Genomic DNA, 23,447 nt, shown 5'->3' on the forward strand with positions numbered 1-23,447 from the left:
CCCCCCCACTCCACCCCAACAACAAATTTAGCACTGACATAACACCTGCAAACTTAAATAACCCAACATGCACTAAAAAGCCACCCTGCTAACTCAAACTGTAACCTGCCAGTCATACACTTATCAGATGCCACACTCTCCAGACATACATGAGTCATACTTTCCCATATATGCACTGAACATCACCCATCCTCACAACATTATGAACACACATTACGAACACTTTTTCACCATATCCCAATAATATTCAATGCCCACGTTGCAACTACTATAACGAAGACACCAAGCTCTTACTGTGTAATTTCTCTACACTCTTTCCACATAGAAGCACACACATCATTACAACTGTATGACCTATGATCCTGACCGGTGGATGTGGCCAGCGTCTAGAGCACTGGAGGAGCTTCATAAAGATAGAAGGGACTACTGTAGTAGGAATTAAGTACTTATTTATTCATTCAATTATTTGTTTGTTTGTGATTGCCCAAGGATCCTTTCTAAGAGAGTCCTGGTGTTACCCAGGACCTCTCTTCAGAGGCTCCTGCAGCCCAAAGCTGCACTCCTTCCAGTAGCAGGGAAATGTGGACTCCTTTGGAGTGAGAAGTTCTTTGAAGTGACTGTACTCCCAGTGAAACAGTCTTGCCAGAGATGACTTTTCACTTGCGTTGTTGCCTCACACAGGTGGAGTCCGGTAACACCTATATACTTAATTACCCCCTGAATGTATTAGAAGTACTGGAAGAATAATGTTAGACTACTTGTCTTGTAATTAGAATGTTTATGATGTTACATAGAAATTGTGTTTATTTTGTTTATAGCTATCACAAAAAGAGAGGGAAATCTTTTGATGGTAATATAATTTTCCCTGCTTTAGAAAGTCCCCCATAATCTCTCGTCTATGATTATATGGAAAAGAGTAAGAATTTTAGGAAAATGAATGACAGGAAAGTCTTTGTTGGAAAAAATTTTTACAAATTAAGTAATGTATTTTTATCAGGTAACTTGGGATTTTAGAAAATTAAAGTCAAATTGTAGAGTAAGATTGTGATTGAATACATGATTATTTTTGTTTTACTCATGTCCATATTTTGGTGAAAGTATTTTTCAGTTAAGTAGCTATTAATATTGTAGTTGATATGTTAAATTAGCTTGTAAGACATGATCAGGAGACTCCTTCACTAAGGATTCCTTATATTAATTCTCTTTCAGTACTGTTCCTGAGAATTGTTGGAGAAGGCCATCTTTATTTAGGTTGCTTAAGACAATCTTGCTTTTCTTACAGGTGGTTAAGTCATATCATGTTATGCATCCACATTAAAACTCTGTTGTCTGTTCTGAGTACTTGCTGAAAAGGCATAACCAATCAGACTGTTCTTGGTTTGCTTAATTAGTTGAAATTTGATAATCTGTCAAAGATTTTAAGTAATATAACTGAGCTTAGGAACAAAACTAATGGCACGTTGGTCATGCCGGTTAGGTGTGATACTCAGGCTTATGAGTTTTTCTTCATGTCTCCCTCTCTCTTTTGTTAATTCATCTGTTGTGGATTTACTGGAAATGTGATATCTGGGTGTGAAAGGACTTGGAAGTTGATATTGTTACTTTTTTTTCATGACAAGCGCTAAGCAACTCTAAGAAAATATCCAAAGATACAAGTGGTGAAGAAGCATGGGATAAGAGGGATATTGAAAGTTGAAGGAGAGTAAAAAGTAGAAGTATTTTGATGATTGAAAATGTAAAAAGGGACTAATGAAGTAGGTCATTAAGAAACATGATAACACTTGTAATCTTGTTAACCTCTTTTTTATACATAAGTAACATGCTTATTTATTCATTTTCTTATGTGCATAGGTCAGCTTAAGCATCCGTTTAGGACATGAAAGTATTAGTATTCTTGTTTGAATTTTACTCTTATCTAGGTAAGCTTCTGCTCTTCTTCAAAGTTTATTAGATTTTAAGGAATATCATAATTAGAGTAACTGATTTAGTGCTTGTCAGGTCATTTTGGTGTGCACCATAAATTGCAAGCTATAAGTTGACTTCTTAAGCTTGATTTTTTGTTTTCAAAACTAGGAATCAACATAAATACAGAGCCATACCCACTCTCTGTCGGCCTTAACAGTGACAGGCTGCTCACTCTGTAACCCTTAGGACACTCTGGATCTGTAGATAGCAGTTCCAGATTGAAAGGTTTCATCTCATCAGCAGTCCAATGGTATGCTGTCTACTTGCTGTTCTCTGTAGCCTAGATTCGACCCTTGGATGCACAGTGGTAAAACTGTTTAGATTGATTTGAATGTGAAAATTACATGCTCTGTTATATAGACATTTCTGAGATGTCCTTGAGTCAGTTTACGGCAGCCTCAGGATCGGAGAGTGGGTGGCTTGGCACCCTTCAGGCCCAAAGTGAGTGGGCTGGGCTCTGGAGCTGTAGATAGCACTTCCAGATTAACAGATTTTGTCTCATTGGTGATCCAGGGGTGTGCTGTCTGCATGGGTTTGACTCTTGGGTATGCAATGTTAAAATTGTTTTGATTGATTTACCTTGAACATATGTATTCTGATATATTTTATGGTATGTATATGGGTGACTGAGGCATTTGTGTAGTTAGGTGGTTAATCAAACATTAGCTGGAAATTCAAGTGAGAGCAGGAACCATAATATTGCTTCTTGACAATGTTAGCAGAGTATTATGCATTATCATTGATGTTTATAGGAGTTAAAGGGTTATTAGAAACTTTGAGACTGTTCCTGAGATCATCATGGGGACATCATTTGTGCTCTCTGGAACCTTGACACCCCTTTTGGCGGGGGTATATCCACATGGATTAAGAGACTTTTTATTGATTCACCTAGGCTTTATGCTAATGCTCATGATGTGAGGAAGTTGCCCTAGACCTTAGCCTTGATCAGAAACCTTTTATTTGAGAATATCAAAAATCAACTGAAAGTAGATTTAGAAAGATGTGAAACTTTCAAGCCTGGTAGAGACAATACAAAGTTAGGTGGCATAGCAGTTTGTGTCAGCAGTAAGTTGAAGCTAATCAGATAATGAAATTATCTAACAAGAATTGTGAAACAGTGGCAGTAACATTTCACCATCAAATACAGTTAACATAATGATATACAAGACCAACCAGAACAAAAATGTCATAGTTATGGGAATTGCAAATAATATGATATTGAAGAGTATAGACAACCTAGAAACAACAGTAATTCGGTCAGATAACTTGATTTTATTTACCTTGACAGAATGGAATAAAAGATTGATCTGAATATGGATGCTGTTATGAATGGATATAAGAGAACATTTCCCTGGCAAATGAAAGAGAGCAGTTAAACGTTCACTGTAATTGTCTTATATGAGATATTCAGTCTAATTCAGGTTTTACACAGACCAACAAGAAATGATAACACCTTTGATTTGATCTTTACAAATGACACAGCAATTGAAGCCACTGAAACAAAAATCTCAGACCTTTACATTATAGAATTATCTACAAACTTTAAAGTAGAAATGTACAGTCAGAAGGAAATAAGAGAAGTGGTAAGTATTAAAAGTAGCTGTAATTTCTCCTCTGACAATAATCTAATAGTTAAAACAAAATAGATCAAACAAAAACGAATGAAGTCCTCAATAGCAGATATGCAAACACAATTGCAGCAGTTTTCTACAAGTGCATAAATCAAGTGATAACAAAAGTGGTGCCATACAAAAGAAATTAAAGGAACAGAAAGAGAAAGATACCAAGAGATAGAAAACATTGTATGGTTAAGAAAAGAATTTGGAAGAAAGACCCAAGTTATGCAACAAGCAGAGATAAATTGGAACAGTAAGAGGAAAAGAAAAAAATGCTGACATAAAAATGATTGAGTTACAAAGAAAAAAGTGAAGAACAAGTGAAGTTAAAGCTATTCAAAGAGGGATCTAAATCCAAAAGTACATGCACAAAGAAAAGAACAGTGTCAGAGATTGGGCCTTGTAAAGAGGGTTACAGTTATGGAATGGATCCAAAAAGAATCTTCCAAATACTAATTAACCAGTATAGATAAGTATTTAGTGTGAGAGGATAAGGAAATTGACAATGAAATATCTAATGAGTGTAATGAACATGCACCTGCAGATACTGGTTGATTTGTCTGACATAAAATTAATTACAGCAATTTGCCAACTGAAAATAACCAAGTAGCAGGACCTGTTCAGATTCCAGCAGTTTATCATAAAAAGATTAAGAAAACAGTAGCTGCTGAGACAAAGCATAGAGTAATCCAGATGACATATACACAAAGTGATATATTTTTTAATCAGTTTTCAGATTTCAAAAGTTTATTTTTAAGAAATAAATGACCCCATCCACAATACAGTGTAGTAGCTGCTTTACAGTAATACTTGTTTCAACTGGCTGTGCAAGTATATGTAGATAGCTGTATGTAAGGTATACAAGTTCATTAGATAATGTATAAGAGTAGTAAAGTGTGTATGGAGAGGAAGTAGTTGATGTATCCCCAAAAATATCATCCCCTGATTAGTTAACAGCCGATCTAGATTATGTATAGAAAAAGGTCATAATGCTAAAAGGAATAATGAAATAACATGTATGAAAGGCCAGATTTGAAAGGCCAGTCCAGTATGAAAGCATTAGCCTGAACCAATTTCGAAGGGTCCTTGTTGAATAGATGTTGAACATCCATGATCCGAAAATCCAAAATCCAAAATGCTCCAGAATCTGAAACTTTTTGAGCAATGATATGATGTTACAAGTGGAAAATTCCACACCTGACCTCGCTTGTCCATGCTGAGTTCTGATGCTCAATAGTTGCAAGTTTGTTACAAACCATCATCACTGCTAGACCTATGTGTATTGTTCACTGAGCATTTTCTTATTCACTGCTCTGTGTGAATAAGTGTAAGAAAGTAATTGCTTATAATTATCAGTAGCAAATAAATTCAGTCAGGAATGAAGGTGATGCTGAACAACCACAGATTGTCCACATGGGCAGCTGTCATGACACCTTAGCTTTTCTGATGGTTCACTGTTACACAAACTTTGTTTCTTGTGCAAAATTATTAGAAATATTGTATACATAACCTTCAGGCTTTATGGATAAGTTTTATAAGAAACATAGATGGATTTTGTGTTTAGACTTGGGTATCTCATTATCTGTTGTCTATCATGACATATGTGGGAAACAGGATGGTATAGAAAACAAACCGGTTAGAGCTGTGACGTACCTCTACGATTCAATTATTCAGCGGTATTCTTATTGGGAAACACAGTCCCACCGAATGCTTGAATCAACATCTAAGGAAGACGTTGAAGTCGAAATGCTGAGGTGTGTCTCAGCTCTAACCCATTTGTTTATGTACCATCCTGTTTTCCACACAAATCATTATGTTTATGCAAATATTCTAAAATTTGAAAAAATTCAAAGTCTGAAATACTTTTGGTCCCAGGCATTTTGGATAAGGGATACCCAACCTGTACCAGTATTAAAGTCAGTTGTAGTTGAGTATTATGGTACCGTTTTTACACTAATTGCTTGGGAAGCTTTCATTGCAATCATTAGATTACAGAAAAGCCTCTCCATACATCGAAGTCCTTCAGTCGCTTTGTGTCACAGTAAGTCGTGTTGAGGCTCCATGAATACAGTTCTCATTAGCGTAAGTTTCCAATTTCTCCATCTGGGTCACCAAACTGTCAAGAAGCACAGTTGTCGTTACCTGAGTGCAATAGGGATGAATGTGCAACAGTGGTACCAAGTCACTCGAGTACTTGTTAATCACAGTTTCCTTGAGCTTGCAAGTCACCCCAGCACTATCATTCTGTTGTGCTGATTTTCAGTTCATCGAGGCACTGTTCTTGTAGTGTCTTGTCAGAGATCTTCCTTCATCATACTGGGAAGTCTGCATCATGAACTGTAACTGGCTTTGTAACCTGATTGATCTTGTTATTGGTTCCCTGGTGAGACTGCTGATGGTGGTCCTCTCAGTATTCCCATCCTGGCCTTTTGGAACACACTGGTGACCAAGCACTGTGAGTCCCCCATATTGTAGACACATAGGGGGATCCTTCCTCCTTAAACAGTCTTCTTTTTGCAAAAATCTAAATCATAGCATCCACTGTAGAAACCACTCCAGGCAATAGAGTCACATTGCTAAATTCTGTGGTCTTGTTAAAACTTCCTGAAGAAAGTTAGGTAGGAGGAACAGCCAGGAATACAGAGCTTCACCTTTAACTGCTCTTCTCAGAGAGCAGTAATTTGATTTTTCTTCTTACCACCAACTGTGTTCTATCCCATGTGAGAGATGCATTGCCCTAAACTTGTTTTAATGACGAACAAAGTTGAAAGTTCTTGGTTTGACCTTCATCTTCATGACACCCTAAAATATCGAGTTTAACAAGCTTTCCCATTTGTAAGTGTCCTACTTGGGTCCTTTGTGACTATAGTAATTGCTTTCCCCATAAATCTAGGTTGTAGCTATAGAGTTTTGTTTTTCTATAGAAGTTGACATTCCAAGCCCCCTGTCTGCCTGGCTGCATTAATTTAGGGAACTGTAATTTGTACCAGTCAGAATAAGGGGGCTTGGCTACCTCGCTGGGTTGCCAGTACTGTAATAGCTTCATCCCACATAAACTACATGGCTTGGATCTTTGTTGTCTTTTTCCATGACAAATGAAACTCCCATCCTTTGTAGACTATTACAGTTCATCAACTGGATCATCCATCTCAGGAGACCATACTCTTTTGAAGGAAAGGGCCAGATTGGTAATGAAGGGTGTTGAGTTTGGGGACCATGTCACTGTATTGACCTGCTGACACGCCCACTTTGGGCATGGCTAGAGTCGCAAGGAATAGTCAGGAAGGCAGCCATATTCACTGGGCAGGACCACAGGTCAGAGAGTGTTGTGATCTGTGTGCATTCATATTTGGAGAGTGGAGGGCAATTGAGCTGCAAGTGTTCATTGATTTCATTGCAGTAGTTGTATTATGCTTTAAGGGTCTTGAGATATGTTAAATCAGTGTTTATTATATTATAGATGGATGGTGTCAAGAGCAAAGATGAGGAAGTATAGCTTGTTTTGATTCAGTTGGATCTATTTGTGGTGGGGTGGTTTTTAAGACTGATTTGGGAAAAGAGGTGTTTAATGCTTGTTGGGTCATTTTGATGTTTATCTGTTTAATTAGTATATTGTTTGTTGGAGATTGGGGAATCTGTGAATACAGGATGCTGAAGTGTGAAGCAGGGATGAACTTTTTATTTCTGTTTGGGGGTTGATAGTAGGTATGGAGTGGTTTGGATGGGAAGGGTCTATTGCTGTTGCAAAGAATTTGAGTGCTGAGTACATTAGATGGGATGTTTTTAGGACAATCTTTGTTTCACAGTGGAAGTGTCCAGTGTTTATGATAGCATTTGAAGCTTGTTTGAAGTTTACAAATTAGATTTATTTTTGTACTTTTTTCATTACTGTGAATATCTCCTCTTAGCATAAACACATTTTTCATAAAACTAGAGAAAGCTCATCTTGTATAGGGACTGGGAGCTGTGAGGGTTAATGTAACATATGCAATGAAAGTGTTAAAGGGCTTTCCACACATTCCTTGCCAGTAGGGATCTTTGTTTGAGTGCAGTCAAATTCTTATATTAGCAGTCCTGAATAGTCAGTTTTTCTTTTCAGTGTTCCTCCTAAATGGAGTTTTGCAAAATTTGAGCATGTATGTCATTGAAGTCAAGGATTTTGTAGTTAGAGATTATAGTGGGAATCATTTCCCTTCCATTGGATCCTTTTGTTTGGGGTGAACTTTCTGATTAGTTCCATGGCCATGAAGGTTCATTGTCTCTCTAAAGGCTTTTGCTTCTTGGATTTTCAGTTCAGGGACAGCTGAAATCAGTGTCATAACTTAAAGTTTCAAATGTCAGGAATCAGACTTTTTCCTTCAATAAAAATTTTAAAGAAAATAATTGTCTTTTTGTTTGTTTTTGGGGTTATAGGATTTGTAGCTGCACTGTGGATTTAGCATCAAAAGTGCCAGAGACAAAGGAAACTATACATTGCCTCCTGCAAGATTCCCTGCAGTGTCTTTGTTTAGAAGAAATCCTGAAAAACCTTTTGCTTTAGAATATTGTGTTTGGTTTTGCTGAAGCAGATGTTTGGAATATAGTATGAAGATTGCCTAACAGTTGCTCTTTTACCATAAATTTAATCCTTTGCTCTAGTCTTACCAGTCTGTTTGGTAATCTTTTGAATCAGTTTGGTAATCTTTTAAAGAACTTTTCTGAAGGCATCTGAGGATTTTGCAATAATTAAATCAGTGTGTTTAGGGTTTTTCTCTGACCTTTGTCATGGTACAAGTGAAGCCAGTTAGTGATTAGGGTGCACTTTAGAGCAGTGATTTATTAGAGCCAGTGTCTGTGGATTTTTGACATTTGATGTTTCTGGCACTGTTTGCAATAGATGATTGACATCCCTCTTCTTTGGAAGCTTTCTTCTCATCCAAGTTGGAAGCTTTGAAAAGTCCTTAACCATAATTTGTTATGCTGGGAGTATGATTTTTTTTTTAAATTCTTATGGTTTTGGGATCAAAATAAGTTAGGAAAACTAATGCCATGTCTTGATATGTAATCTTCTCAATTAGGGTTCCATTTTTATTGGAGGGTAAAATTGTTTTCCAGTCTAGTGCTTTATGTTATGCTGAGACTTTTCCCTGGTCTTATGGACTTAAGCAGGAGAAAGTTTATATAGTCATCTGGGATCATTTAAACCTTTTTTCAGTAAGAAGCTTTTTTTTATCCTTTTGCATTTATCAGCAAGAAAGTTTTTTTTATCCTTTCACATAGCCTGGTTGGTCTGAGTCCATGCTGCATGGTAAGTGACCTCAACTTTTTAAAGAAATTTACCATTTTTGAAGCTATGAAAAAGCGTTTTAGGCTTTTGACAGTACCTTTATTAAGTGATACTTGTTTTGGTCGGTTTGAGTTTGGTCTCGAGGGAAAAATAAGTTTCCTATATATAATTTTTTCTTTTTAAGGATAATCCATTTCATTTTTTGTAAGGGCCCTCCTCCTTCATGTAGATATGTTCCCTGCTGTTATGAGGCTCTATCCATTGGTGAAAAATATAGTTTTTGAAGTCTCAAAAAAGCCATTCTTCACCATAGACACACATGTGAGCATCCAGTTGTTTTTCCATCCCCTCCATTCCCTCTTTATTTTTTGAAAAATGATGATGTGAGTTCTCACATTAACAGGTCCAAGGGATAAGTGATAGAATTTTCTTGCACCTCATCCCCACCTTTCCACTGTATCATATGTTCAGTGGATGGGTCTCTATGGATAAGCATCTGTTGGTCTCACAGGTAATATGGAGGTTGAAGAGGGAGAACACTATTGGATAAACCAATCTTTGGGAATGAAAATGGAGTTTTACCTCTCCACCAAGAAAGTGGTCTCTTAGATGCTTATCAGGTTGTGCCTACAGAAGAGAAATTATTTTTCATACTTCAGAGCCAAAATTTTTCTTATTTGTATGTACCAAGAAAAACTAAGGTTTAACATCCATACATAAACACTGGGATAAGTATTCCATCAGGAACACTCCCTGCATATTCCCAAAGTAACACCATCCCATACTGCATACTTCCTTGCATGATTGTAATCATAGCATCAGCTTTCTCTCTGCTATCTTTTTCATCACTTCAGAGGACATCAATTCCTTCAGATTTAATATGTAGTCACTGTTCATCCTGATATTACACTAAAACTTCATATTAATTTCTAAAATGTCAGCCTTATTTTATTGTCATTTTATAATTACTTCAGGACTTTTTATTTTTATGAAAGATCCCTGGTGTTACCCAAGACCTCTTTCTAAACACTCCTGTATCTTGAGACTGTGCTACTTCCAGTAGCAGGGAAATGGACTCCTTTGGAATGAGAGGCTCTGTGATGAGATTTGCAGTGATACAGCCTTGCCAAAAGTGACTTTTCACTTGTGGTGTAACCTCGCCAAAAGTGACTTTTCGCTTGTGGTGTAACCTCTTGTAGGCACAGTCCAGTAATACCATGCAACATCCTTACTGTCACAAATGTTGAACCATTTGCACATATCATTCGATCAACATGTCATTCAACCCAGCTTTTTCTTTTAATCAGCTAAATGAACAGCATTATCCATCTGTGGTAGCTGCCATTGTTCAACAAATATGGTAGCCTATGCTCATCTATATTGTAGATCATTGTACCTTAGGAGTCATGTCATCTCACGCTCATTATTAGATACTGTTAGTGATATTTCATAAATACAACAAAAAACTTATCTACAGAAGGCTCTTCTGTTATGCATTGACTGTCAGATACATAATTTGTTTGGTATGTGTTATGTCATGGAAGAATCCATAGGTGGAAGGCTTGTAGCCATGTGTCATATTAGAAACTTATATTTATATTTTAGTTTCATGATTATGATAAAACTTAACTACAAATGTAAAATGGCCATACTAGAATGGAGTTCTTTGAAAAGCTGTTACCCATTTATACTAGATGATACTAGAACCTCTCAGTATAAGATGATGAACAATGTCTAATGACTGCCAGTTCTAAAAGAAAAGAAAAAAAACATGTTGTCGTGGAATGCTAGATTGTAGCTCTTAGTTGCATAACCATTTAGACTTTAGTATGAAAAGTGGTAGATACTTGTAAGTTCAGCTATATCTAGTATTTTAACATTATAAATTGGTCATTTACATTGCAAGCTCATGAGACTAGAACTTTTGGAAAACATCGTCATCTACTGCCAAGAAAACCTTCACTTGGACATGAAAGGTAGAGATACCTGCTTCCCTGGTCAAGTCCTTTGCCATCACATTCCTTTGAGTTACTTTCAGAGAGCTGTGTGACAAGATACCACTATTTGTTCAGTAGAATTCCATCCCAAGAGTCCGAGAAGACAACCAGGCTGAATTTCCACCATCTATAAATTTGCATCCCGTTTACTACCCTAGGGTGGCCAGAGATATGACTGCATCCCTGCTGATGCCACCACCACCCCCTCCCCCTCCGGCCGAGGCCCTGCAGGGTGCTGGGGGGACTGCACGAGGGCGGGAGGAAACCCCAGAGCCCAGCATGAAGAGACAAAGATCATGTAGTCCGCAAGGTTTGTATCCACTCATCTGTCTGCTCTCTTTCAACAGACATATTGAAGCTCAGCCAAGGGAAGGAGTGTAGCAGAATATAAATATTGTTGCAGATATCCCATGTACAACACCAGGCTAGGAGCATGCTGAAGAATTAAGATTCATGCAGTCGTTCCTTCCCTCATACTCATAAGTGCTTTCTTTTTCCTGAAAATCTCCAAACAGACTTTCTTACTACTGATACCTGTTGTTGCATCCTTCAGGCAGTTGTTATTGTTTTACCTTCTCCTGTTTTAAAATATCATAAGCCTTTTACAGAATTTTAGGCATGTATTTAGTTGATTTTTATGGCTTCCTTTATAGCCAGCACAAAAAGTTTTTACTCCAATATTCCCCCCTTAACTTTGGTCCCAATATCATGAGGAGCTGCTTATATATCAATTAACTGTTATGATAGTGTTGTTTCGAAGTAGAGTATATAGTTTATTTGTTTACACTCTTTAAGAAAAATAGTCTTCATTAACTACAGTGCTAAGGTATTTTCAGATGTTCAGCAGAGGTAGTAGAGGTTCTCCATACTGTATTTTGAAGCCAGTACTGCATTTAAGATTTCTTAGGAAATTTTAAGTAATATTATTTCAAGTGATGGGTTTCATACAGGAGGCTTTTTTATGTTTGTTTCAGAGATCAATGATTTTTGTAGATTTCTTTGAGTTTAAGGTGATAAGTTATCTTTTTTAGGTAGTGGAAGATATGCTATAGTTAGTGCTCTTTTTGTCACAATTTTTTAAACACTTAAAGGTCATGAAGATTCCATACCCCTGAACTATGGATTTTTGTAATGCATTTAACAAGCAGCTTTAAAATGGTATTGGACAAATTTTGTTGCACTTGTCATACTTACTGCAGCTGAGCAGAACTGGTGATGCGATAGCGTGGTGCCTCTCATCGTTAAAATTTCACTGTGCAGAATTAGATAATGCATTGCTTGCCTCCTAAGATAATTACATGTGAATTGTTTAATGCACAAAGTTTATTTCACTTGGCTATCTTTTGATTTGATCAGGTTCTGTACAAACCAACTCATTCAGGGTATCCTTCAGGGTCCAGACGTGCCAGTATTACTTTTTTGATTTTTATTTTTTATTTTTTACTTTCTGTTTTGACTGTGGAAACTTTCACCCAGAGCTTAGTTCCTTGATAAACTAGAGTTAAGTTCCCTGGTCTGTTATACAAGCTGCTACATAATCCAGAATATTAAAGTAGCCTTTCCATGTGGTTATTTTTCATGTGTTGCAGGAAACTGTGAGCTGTGTTCCTGTTCATCTGAGTGATTTTCCCTTTTTTCTGATTATTTATATTTATTTTTCTTAGGAATTATGCATATATTTGTTTTCAATTATTTTTGTTTTCCCAAAGAAATAGCTTTAAGACTCCATATTGGAGTGAATATTGATGCAGATCTTTAATATTCTAATATGTAGAAATTTTTTATCCCAGATGAGAGAAAGACAATTCGGAGATCCAATGGGGAAACAGGTAAGATGCCACTTTTTCAGTTTTAGGTTTTGTTTTCATGTAACATCATAATATATATGTATTTGTTCTCCTCCTGCACAATGTTTCTTGTAACATTTGCTGCTAACAAAATACTTTTTTAAGATGTCAAAATGAGAGATTGCACTTATAAGGTGCATGTGTACGCTGAAGCATCTTAGATATGACATGCACCTGCTTGCAAAAAACTGGGTGTTTGGATTAGATCTCTTAAGGGTCTCATTGTACAGGAAGGAGGAACATATCAATGAAGCAAAGATTTAACCTCAAAGATTGGGAAGATATTGCCATTACTGTCATAACTTTCTGTCCTGTGTATCATTTCTCTTTAGCTATTTTTCACTCTCATGTCTGTAGCAGCTAAATTTACATGTTTTAAATATTTTATGATACATGTAAAATGATATGATGAGGTAAAAAGGAGATGGAATGAGTGGTTTGAATGATTGCTGAATGAGTTTGATGATAGGGTGGCAGATGTATGGTGTTTGGGTTAGGGAAGTATGCAGAGTAAGAGTCATGGCTTACTGAAAAGGGAAGAGGTGGCAAAAATCAAGCATAAGATGAATTGTAGCATAGCATTTTTTGTGGATGATACTGCTATTGAATTCATTAAGAAGAGAGATGATGGTGCTATTGATTGATTAGTTAGTTTTTAAGTGTTTATATGGTGTATGGATCATGATGGCAGAATGCACATATTATGCCCTTGTAGAAAGGCAAGGGAGACAAAGATGAGTGTTTGAATTAAAGAGGTATAAGTTCTTTTGTGTGCACCTGGTAAGTTGTATGGGAAGAGCTGTCCACATCATCAAACCATTTTAAAAACTTTTGTGATCAGGTCAACTTTCCCTTTTTTCAGAGATGATCAGATTTAAAGCCTTTACTAAGCCCTTCCATGTAACTCAGCTGCCTTAATTCTGGTACCATCTTTGTTGCTGTCCATGTTCAATTACTTCATATAAAATGTGCTGCCTTTAATTTAGTTATTCCATATGAGGTGCTCAATTTTTTATTTCTTTATCACTCTTATATATTTTGATCGAATGCAATGTTGTCTTTCTTGTCTATATTGTTTTGGAATTAGCTTTGTGAATTGGTGTTGTGTTTGCCATAATTTGTGTATCTGCTGTACTTAATTGATCTGTGCTTTGCCTATGGTATCGTAAGAAGTTTCACTATTGTCCTATTTTGTCTTTAGAAATATAGTTGGAATTCCATCTGGCTGTGATGATGAGGTCTCGTGTTAAATTTGGTCAGTCACATCAGTTTTGTTACTTTCTGATATGATTATTCCTGGAAGGGGCATGTCATCAGTCTTTAGATAATTCATTAATATCTACCTTCATATTTGTATTGAATATGGACTTAATATTCGTTGATAAGCATTTGAGTAGTTATATCGTGGTCTTTTTATAATTTTTGCCTTCTTTGACGTGCTGTCTTTGATTTTTTTGTTTTTGTCTTTGAAGTTTTTCCGTATTTAATCATAGTTCTATGCAAAAAGTTTCTCCTCACTCAAACATAGTTTTGTGCATTTCCACTCTTTCCCTGTCAGCATCTCATTTTTTTTAGTTCTTGTACCTTCTTTCTGCATACTTTTTCTTTTAATTCCATTCTCTCCTGTTTATCCATTGCTTACTGTTTCTCAGTATGTTTCTCTTTGAATTAATTTTCTTCTTTCTGTATGTACAAGATTTATGATTATGTGATTTATACATTGGTAAAAAGTTGTATTTGTTTTTGTCTAGTTGCTGTTGAGAACTTCATTCCAATTTTTATATGCTAATATGGTATTGGCTTCAATCCGCTTTAATATGGCAAGGAAGAAATTTAGGTTTCTTCAAAATACGTGCATCGTCTGTTGCTTTTTGTAAGGAGTCGTCTGTTTCTACCTTACAGCAAGAAGACATTTGTTTAATGGAATGATCAGACATACTAGTTTTCTTACTTGTTTTAGTAATGAGTGTTAAAATGGGGTTAGTGATGTCATTTCTAGTTGACTAGTGTATAACTTGTATTAGATAGGTCTCACATGTGTACATTAGTTCATTTGACTGTTCTCACTCATCTGTCTGTTCATTATTATTAGTTTTATAATGTTAAGATTAAAGTCACCTGGTTTTAGTACGGCTATGTTTTTCAGTGTTTCCTTAACTTCTATTAGTACTTTGTTGAACTATATCATCAGTCTTGGGAGGTCTGTTGTTACGATGTTAACTGTGTTCAAAGCAGATACTTTTGCTGCTTATTGATTCATATTTCTTTTGATACATTTCAGTGGCTGATTTCTTTCATCTTCTACTGTTAACGTACAGTACAGTATATTGCTTTTCCACCTTCTTTGCTCTTATCTATCTCTTCTCTCTGTAAGTCCCATAGAACTGCATAATTTTAAACTTTTTCATATATCCACATTTCAGATGACATGAGTTTTCAACATTATCTCTTGTATATTCAGTAAGACAGATTTGATTTTTGGAATATCATTATTTAGATTGTATAATCATATATAATATTTTACATGGATTAACATTATTTCTGCCATTGTATTACCATTTGTTTGTACTGCTTCATTTACACTACAGTTTTGATTTAACTTATTCATTTTTTTGTGTTAAGGTTTCTTGTTATTTCCATCAGCATTTCAGTTAAAAGATTATTTATAATCTTTTCTATATCACTGCTACTTTTCTTCTTGATCTGGTGTTTCATATGATTTGCATTCTGTGTCTCATACTACTTTCTTGTTATTTCCAGCAGCATTTCAATTACTGCTACTTTTCTACTCTTGATCTAGTGTTTTATATAATTTGCATTCTGTGTTTCTCATACTGCTATTTATGTTATTCCAGTCATCTCTCATTTTCCATATCCCATAATCATTGTTTTTCCATTCTTCTCATGTCCTGTCATCAACCCTCATTTCTTCTCTGCATCCTCGTGTGTTCCCAGTCTTGTTCCTCGTATCTATCATTTTATTATCATTTCTCCATTCTGTATTATTGGTTACATTTATTTTCCTTTGACTTTAGGCACTCTTGTGGAGTAAAAATCTATACTTGTTGCCCTATTTCCATTTATTGTGTCTATTAAGATGTTTACTTAAAATAGTGTGCAAGAGCTATCAGTATGTTTTGATGGTAGAATCCTTTTTGATAAGCATATTGTATTTGAAACCGTCAGTTCATTCCCATGCCTAAATTATCACATATCTTGCTTAGCTGTAGAGCTCAAATTTGTTTCCCCAGTTTCACTTGTGAAGTGTTTCTGATGTCTTTCTTCCTTGGTGAAGTTTCCTTGTCATGATGATGACCGTATCACACAGATATATTTGTTTGATTTTTGTTTATGTCCCTTTTACTTACAGTATTTCCTTTCCTATGTCTTCGTGACTTAACTGCTCAGATTTTTTTTTTGTAAATTTGTTAGATTTTCCTCTGCAGTTTTTTGATGTCATTATTATGGCTTTGTCTTCTTTGATTTTGTCTCTATCTTTTGCCATGCTTGTAGTGTTACATATTGTGGCATTACCTGTATTACTTTGTATTGCAGTTTCATATACGTCTTTTCTCATTAGGATATGGTCATCATAAAGAGTACTGAGGCTAATGACCTCACAAGGACTCTTGATAAATATTATTCTCATCAAACATAGTTTCACTTGTTCTTACTGTACTTTAAATTTTCTGTGTTGGGAAGTCTTTAATTCATATTCCTAATTTACTTCTTTTTCAAATAAAATTTTGTAGGTTATTTGACGAAATGCCTTAGCAGAGTCTAGAAGGATGGTATTTATCTCATTCTTTTCATTTGTCTTTTATATATGTTATTGTGGTGCATTGACAATTTCATTTGTAAACTTTTCCCTGGTACAAATCTCTGTTTACCTTTTTTGATTAGATGTCTCATCACATGCCTCTTGATTACTCTTTCAGATACTTTAATTAGATGTGAATTCAAACTTTTTGGTCTGTACTGTTTTGATAGAAGTTTATATCTACCTTTGTGTATCAGAGAAACATTGTATTCTTTGCATTTTTGGTCTATGGGTGTCATTTAATATATAGTGTATTGGTACATGTTAATTGACATATACCTTATCCCTGAAAAATAAATGAAATTATTTAGAGCGACAGAAGAAAATAATGTTTCAAAAACATGCTGCAATGCAGGATGATTATTTTTACAAGTAATTGTTTGTTAGCAAGTGAAATTATCCATCAGATAAGCAGTATGACACATGGGGGTATTGATGTCACAACCTAGATTTTTAAATTGCAATATTGCACACAACTTTTTCAAACCCTATACAACTAAGAGCTGGAAGCACCCAGTGAAATTTGTGCTTCTGGTAAGAAATGTAAGAAGAGCATTGGTTTGGAGGTAAAGTTAAGTATTTTGAGTTGTTGTGATGCTACCTAATATGGATTTGATATAGTGCTTGGCTTGCCTGTTGCATAATTTTAAACAATGAATAGGAATGCAGATAAAATGAGAGAGCATGCTCAGAATGTGACCCCTGTAAGTGGAACAAAGATCACCTATACCAATGGTGAAAATATTGAAAATATGAAGCAAATGTTGATTGTTTAGATTGAAGATTTGAATCATCATACTATCTATATAAGTATGATGTTTATTAAGCAGAAAGGTAAAAGTTCATGTCTAATCATCTGAGGAATGAGCATGGTGAGAGTTGAGAAGCTGACACTTTTGTGGTTAGTCACGGCTGGTTTGAGTGCTCTATTAAATGCATTGGTTTGATAACATCAAAATGACTGGTGAGGCTGCAAGAGCAAATAGGAAGCAACTGGTTGTGGTTGGTTGGTTAGTAAGGCCTTCAATGTCTAGCTATAGGCTTATCAACTGCTAAGGTCACATGGGCCCTCAACTTCCAGCTACATCCACCAGCCAAAAAATTCTCTTTAAGTCTTTTTTCAGGTGTTTAAGAATCATTCTAAGGCCACATACACTCATTATTTGTGTGGCCCTTGGGAAGCAACTAGTGAGGACTTACCTTTTGGAACCCTTCCACTGTAGTCCCTCAAAAATGACCAACCTGAGTGGGAGGGGGGGAAATTAGTATATTTTTCTCTTTGTTGGTATAGGAGGTTTTAGAGTTGATGAAAAAGGGCCTACCTAGTCTAGCACCTTGGATGGTCCTTGTCTCTCTAAATTCATATTTTTTTTCCCGGGGTGTTTCATTCAGCAAAAACATAATCACATAATACACTTAATATTTTTTCCTGGTGAGATTTCACACTTTCCATAGATATTATTTATTTATTATGTATTTATAATTACTCCAAGACCAATTTCTGTGAAAGAGTCCTAGTGTTACCTAAGGCCCTTGTAGCCCATGTCTGCACTACTTCCAGAAGCAGAGTAGACTACTTTGAAGTAAGAAGTTCTTTGATGAAACTGTACTCCCAGTGATTGTGTACTCATCATATGACATGGGGAGCAGTGAAAGAATTAAAGTTTATTATTGAAGAAGGTTGGTGCACTCCTTAATAGGTGATTAACTTGAAACAGTGCTTCACTGGAAGTGGATGTCAGCTGAAACACTCATTTCCAGGGAAGAGAAGACTGTGCTGGGATTTGAAGCAGCCTAAGGCCTAAGATCACTTGACTCTTCTGTTAAGTGGGAATCCTGCAAGGTACTTTAAGATAGAGCCATTGCTAGTGTATCACTTCAAGACACCTAGGGCTGTGAAGGGCTGTTCAAGCCAACATCTTGCTGTTATCTGGTGTTCAGTCAAGAAGGTCTGGGTAACAATAAGAATTTTCAGGAATGGTATAGTTCCTGTTTCCCTGCTGTGAAGGATTACTGTGCCAAGAAATGCCTGCCATACAGAGAATTGTTTATCTCTGACATTGTCCCGTGTCATTCCGTCAGCCTGGATGACTTAACTGGATACATTCAATTAATTTTTCTGTCAGTCATCATGACTGTTGCTCCAGCCAATGGATCAATGACATATAGTCATACTTAGGCTTGTTTTTAACATTATGTCTTCAATGTCTTCATCTGACTCACAGAAAAATGTTGGTTGAGAATAAGCCTACCATAAGAGAATTTTTGCTGGGCTATTACATTACGAAAACTATCTACAACATTAGTGAGTCTTAACAGGATGTTGTTTATCTGACAGTGTGTGATGGTCCAACTATGAATGGCGTGAAAAAAGAATCCATCAAAAAAATAAATTCATTAGTTTTTAAGAATTTCAAGGGCCAGGCACAGACATTCATCATATTGCTAGATTAACAGAACAGATGGGACTGGAAAATGTAGAACAGGAGCATGGGGGTGCAATTGCTCACCTTACTAAAGGATTGGAAAGTATTGAGCAGCAGAATATTTCAATGACAGTGATTTAGAGAAAGAGTCTTTATCTTGAGCAAGTTGCTAAACAGTTGTACTACAAGAAGAGGAAAAGTGTTAACCTATCTTTGGATGCATTCTTCAACCATAGAAGAAGAATTAAGCAAACCTGGCCCTTCTGCATAACTCCACCACACCCTCCTTGGCCCCAACAGGCTCAGCTTGCAAGATCTTGAAGCATTTTGGGTAAGTGTTACATATGATATAGATTGTGTGCTTTATGTTTTATGTAGATAATTAGAATATCGATGTATCTGCACTGTACTGTATGTTTCTTGACATTTCGTTCCTATTTTCGTGTGAAAATTATGTGAAGAAATCTTTCCCAGGAAAACAACCCCCCACCTTCCGTTGTATTAAAAGGTAAAATTGGACCTACTGCATGATTTTAGCATATGTTATATTTTTTGGACCGCATCTCCAACATAAACTTCCAGGATATCCCTTCTACTGTCATTCTGGCCATGTATCATGATTGATCCCCTTGTCTTTGTCAAGAATATTGCTGCAACCCCATCTGGTCCTGGTGATGTGGTTTCTTTTAGTTTGTGTACTGCTGCTTTTGTTTATTTTTTCTTTGTTCTGACTACTAGTCCATTAGCCTCATGCAGATTTTCTTAGAGCTTTTTCATAATTTTCTCAAACCTAAATGTTTTTTAACATGCAAAAACCAAAATTTTGTTTTTTTTGCCATGTTATTGATACTTTCCTCTTTTTTTGTTGTATGAATGTTATTTCTTTATAAGCCTTTCTTTTTTTCTCTCTCTAAGGTCATCTATTATTTGCTTTCTAATTGTCATTTTCTTTTTATTCTGCCATTTTGTTCAGTTTGTCCAGGTTTTTCTCTTTCAGTATCTTTTTTTTGTTCTTCCATGGTTTCTTTTTCTTCATATTGAGGCATCAGCTATTTCTTTAATATTTTCAAAGAAGCGGATACCAGGAAGGAGATGGAAGATTAGAGTGAACATACTGTGGTAATATATTTTCAGTGGCTGAACCAGGTAAAGACAAACCTTAGAGTGGTTTGTAGGGGTTGGTTGTAGATGGTAGTGGCTTTAGTTTTGGGACATTGTACAGTGGATGTTTACAAATAAGGCCATTGTTCATTTGTTCCTAATGCTACATTGCTTAAGTAGGAAAAGACAAATATGCAGAGAAAAAAAATACATATATTAGAATTTTATCAGTTTGTAACGTTTTATCCAGTATGAGGTATATGAGCTAGTGGTTTGAACAGATGTTGGATTGCATCATTTCTTCTCTTTCTTTTTTTTCACTTCAGATGGTCTTGATTGGGTTATGTCTTCCCGTAGCCTTTCTCCAGGCTATCGTTTGATGAAGACTCCAGAACAAATCTTAGATAATTTTTGTTAGTCTGGGCCTTACATATATCAGTGTATTCACTTGTATTAAGAAGTAAGGTTATATCTGGGAATACAGGTCGATTAGGCAAAGATTTCTTTTGCAACTGTTTGAGAGGAGTTGAGTAAAAGATGGGAAGTAGGAATGGAGAAAGATTGAATATAAGACAAATGATTTGGAAATTATACTAATTGAAGGTGTGGAATTTGATAAGGTACAAGACCACTATGTTGGCTGTATTATAAAAGTAACAGAAATAAAGATCACCATTGGGAGAGAGGATAATCCCTTTACATTTCCAACAATAGTGCTGCAGTGGGTAACCAAAGTCAGTAAATGTACTAACTTAGATACTTTATTGTTAAAACTCATTTTTTTGAAACTGTCAGATACTTTATTGTTAAAACTCATTTTTTTGAAACTGTCACATTCTGTATACATTGTAGTATAAACTATGGTTTCGTGAACTAATAGATTTTCATTTGCCTTTTGGAATTCAAATAAAAGTAGTTGGAAGAGGTTAAGTGTGATGTAGATTTTTTGATGAATCGCTCTATAAGTTGTCCATACTGATAAACAGTATTTACTTAAAATACCATATATCTGAGTTTTGAATATCCATATGATATAAGGTGTCATTTATGTATTTATATATTCTGTGAAGAATGATTGATTTTAAAAGATAAGCTCTGAGTAACATAATATTTGATGTCATAATTTCTTCAGGTGATTCTGCAGTCCATGAAGGCTCTGGAACTCCCAGACCAAGTGGACCAGATACTGCTGCATCAGATGGTTCTTGTACACCATTCTCAAGTCCTGGGGGCTTTCAAGGGGGACCAGGTAGTTTCCCTGGTGGTGGAGCTAACTTTTCAGGTGCTCCCAGTGGATTCCCTGGTGGTCCTGGGTCATACATGGGCCCTGGAGGACCCTGGGGTTGGGGACCAATGCCTGGGCCATATTCTGGGATGCCAGTTGGGCCAAACCCTTTCAGCAGACCTCCAGGAAGTGGTATGAACAACCCACAGGCTCCTTACAACAGGATTTTACGAGGTGATCGACCTGATGGAGAGGATGGCAGTGGTGGGAGTCGGCGTGGTGGAAGAGGAGGTAGAGGGGTATTTAGTTTGGGAGGGCGGGGCGGGAGGGATCGTCGTTGGTAAGATCACCAAATAATGTATTGTTGATTCTCTTTTGTAAAGTAGGATTGAAGTAATGCTGTTTAAATTTCTTTTTTTAAGTTTAGATAATATAATCAGTATGTTTTCCATATTTTGTTTTTATTTATTTATTGTGAAGCATTAATATTCAGTGGTGAATATTGTGCATTTGAATAGTCATGGGGCTGTAGGTATCAAAAAAGTATGTAAATGGTACTTAAATTTGAAGGAATTAATTTTTTTCTGTTTAGATAAAGCAGGTTACTATATATATATATATATATATATATAAGCCACATAGTAATGAGGTATTTATAATCCTATAGACCTGAGACCTGTAAATGACCATTCGTAAAGTTACAAATTTTTTTTGACACAAAATTGCTCAAAATCCCAAGCCCATCATTAAGTAGTCCTGCCATAAAGGACTATATACTGTACATTGAAAGTGCAGTGTGTTATACAGCATACCAACTGTGAGGCTTAAAGGAAATGGCTGTGGACTAGAGTTTAGAGTGTACATATTAGTGCTGAAAGCAGTAAGTATTGCTCAATGTTTTGAGTAGGTAAAGTCCCAAGTGTGCTTTAGTACAATAAAGAGGGTGTGAATGTTTTCTGATTGCTTAAGTGGTATGTGAATTTTCTTGGAAAATTCCGTGTAATATAATAGTGTAAGACAGTTATTTGTTATTTTCTGCTCAAAGGAGTTTGAGTTCCCACCATGTGTTACTGTTATTTGTAAATTATGTACATAAAGCCTTTTGAAAAATCAAATGATTAATTTCCTCTTTAATTATCATGTAGTCAGAGAAGCTTTGATATTGAGGTTTCTGGTATAAAAATAATTATGCAGTTATGCCTCTTTCTCTTCTTTTCATTCAAAAGAAATAGAAGTTTTTTGTTACATCAAATGCTGCTCTACTTGCCTATGTATTTTTTATTTTTTTGGGTAAATTATCCATGTACATATCAGAGGGTAACCAAGAGGTGCTGGCGAGTAGGGGCTTGGAAATTTTCCTGTGTATCCCAACTTTCTAAAATTAGGAACAGAAGAAGGACCCAAGGGAGGATCTGGATCTTACCTCTAAGGTTCATTCATTCATTCTTGACGAAGCATTGCTAAGGTGGGAAGAGTGAAATAGGTTTAAAATAAAAAATTCAAGTACACAGAATCACAGCCATGGTTGGGTACCTGGCTCTTGGAAGAATTTTCTGGTCCTTTTTTGTTGCTTCATTGTCTAGTGTGCTTGCAGATACCTACCTGGGTATCATGAGGGTTAGTGATGGCTGTTTAGTGGGCTAGCACTTCACTGGTTGGCATGTTGTGGAGAAAGTAAGAGAGTTATACGACAAAGTAAACGTCAATATAAAGTGTATATTAACGAAAATAGCATAACAAACTAAGGAGTTTTACAGCTATGTTAGAAGCAAGAGAGTCATTACCCAGTCAAGTGGTCCATTAATTACAGAAAATGGTGACTTGGTTCAAGGAAACAAAGCTATGGTAAAAATATCAAATGAAACTGCATCTGTAGTTATGATCAAACACACAACCTATGTCCTGAATCCAGTTTCATTAATAAGAGAGGCAGGCATTCTTCATTTGACATAAAAGCCAAGGACATACTTTCAGCAAAAAATGGAATGAAAATGATTAAGACGGCAGGCCCTGATAAGTTTTATCCGAGAACAATGAAAGAGGCAAAAAATGGGATAGTTAAGCCCTTGACTGTCCTTTTCAATCAGTCAGTTGCTACAGGAAAAGTTCTAGATGATTGGAAGTTTGCCAATGTAACACCAACATTCAGAATAGATAAGTCATGGCAAGGAACCCATTGTACTA

General features: G+C 36.0%; 1 protein-coding gene across 5 annotated transcripts in view; it reads left to right on the forward strand.

Moving 5' to 3' along the window:
- Positions 1–22,378, forward strand: part of LOC139759605 (uncharacterized) — a 77,272-nt gene extending 54,894 nt beyond the window's left edge. For 3 of the 5 annotated variants that reach the window (XM_071681919.1, XM_071681917.1, XM_071681918.1), the window contains 3 exons: positions 11,003–11,154; positions 12,635–12,673; positions 21,171–22,378. In XM_071681919.1, coding sequence (XP_071538020.1) covers positions 11,003–11,154; positions 12,635–12,673; positions 21,171–21,607 — 628 coding nt within the window. In that variant the 3' untranslated portion in view covers positions 21,608–22,378. Of the gene's footprint in view, positions 1–11,002; positions 12,674–21,170 lie in introns of all 5 variants that reach the window. The other 2 variants (XR_011715117.1, XM_071681920.1) reach the window with 2 other exon arrangements.
- Positions 22,379–23,447: the final 1,069 nt, after the last annotated feature.

Source organism: Panulirus ornatus, chromosome 33 (assembly GCF_036320965.1).
Source record: "Panulirus ornatus isolate Po-2019 chromosome 33, ASM3632096v1, whole genome shotgun sequence".
NCBI classification, from domain to species: domain Eukaryota; kingdom Metazoa; phylum Arthropoda; class Malacostraca; order Decapoda; family Palinuridae; genus Panulirus; species Panulirus ornatus.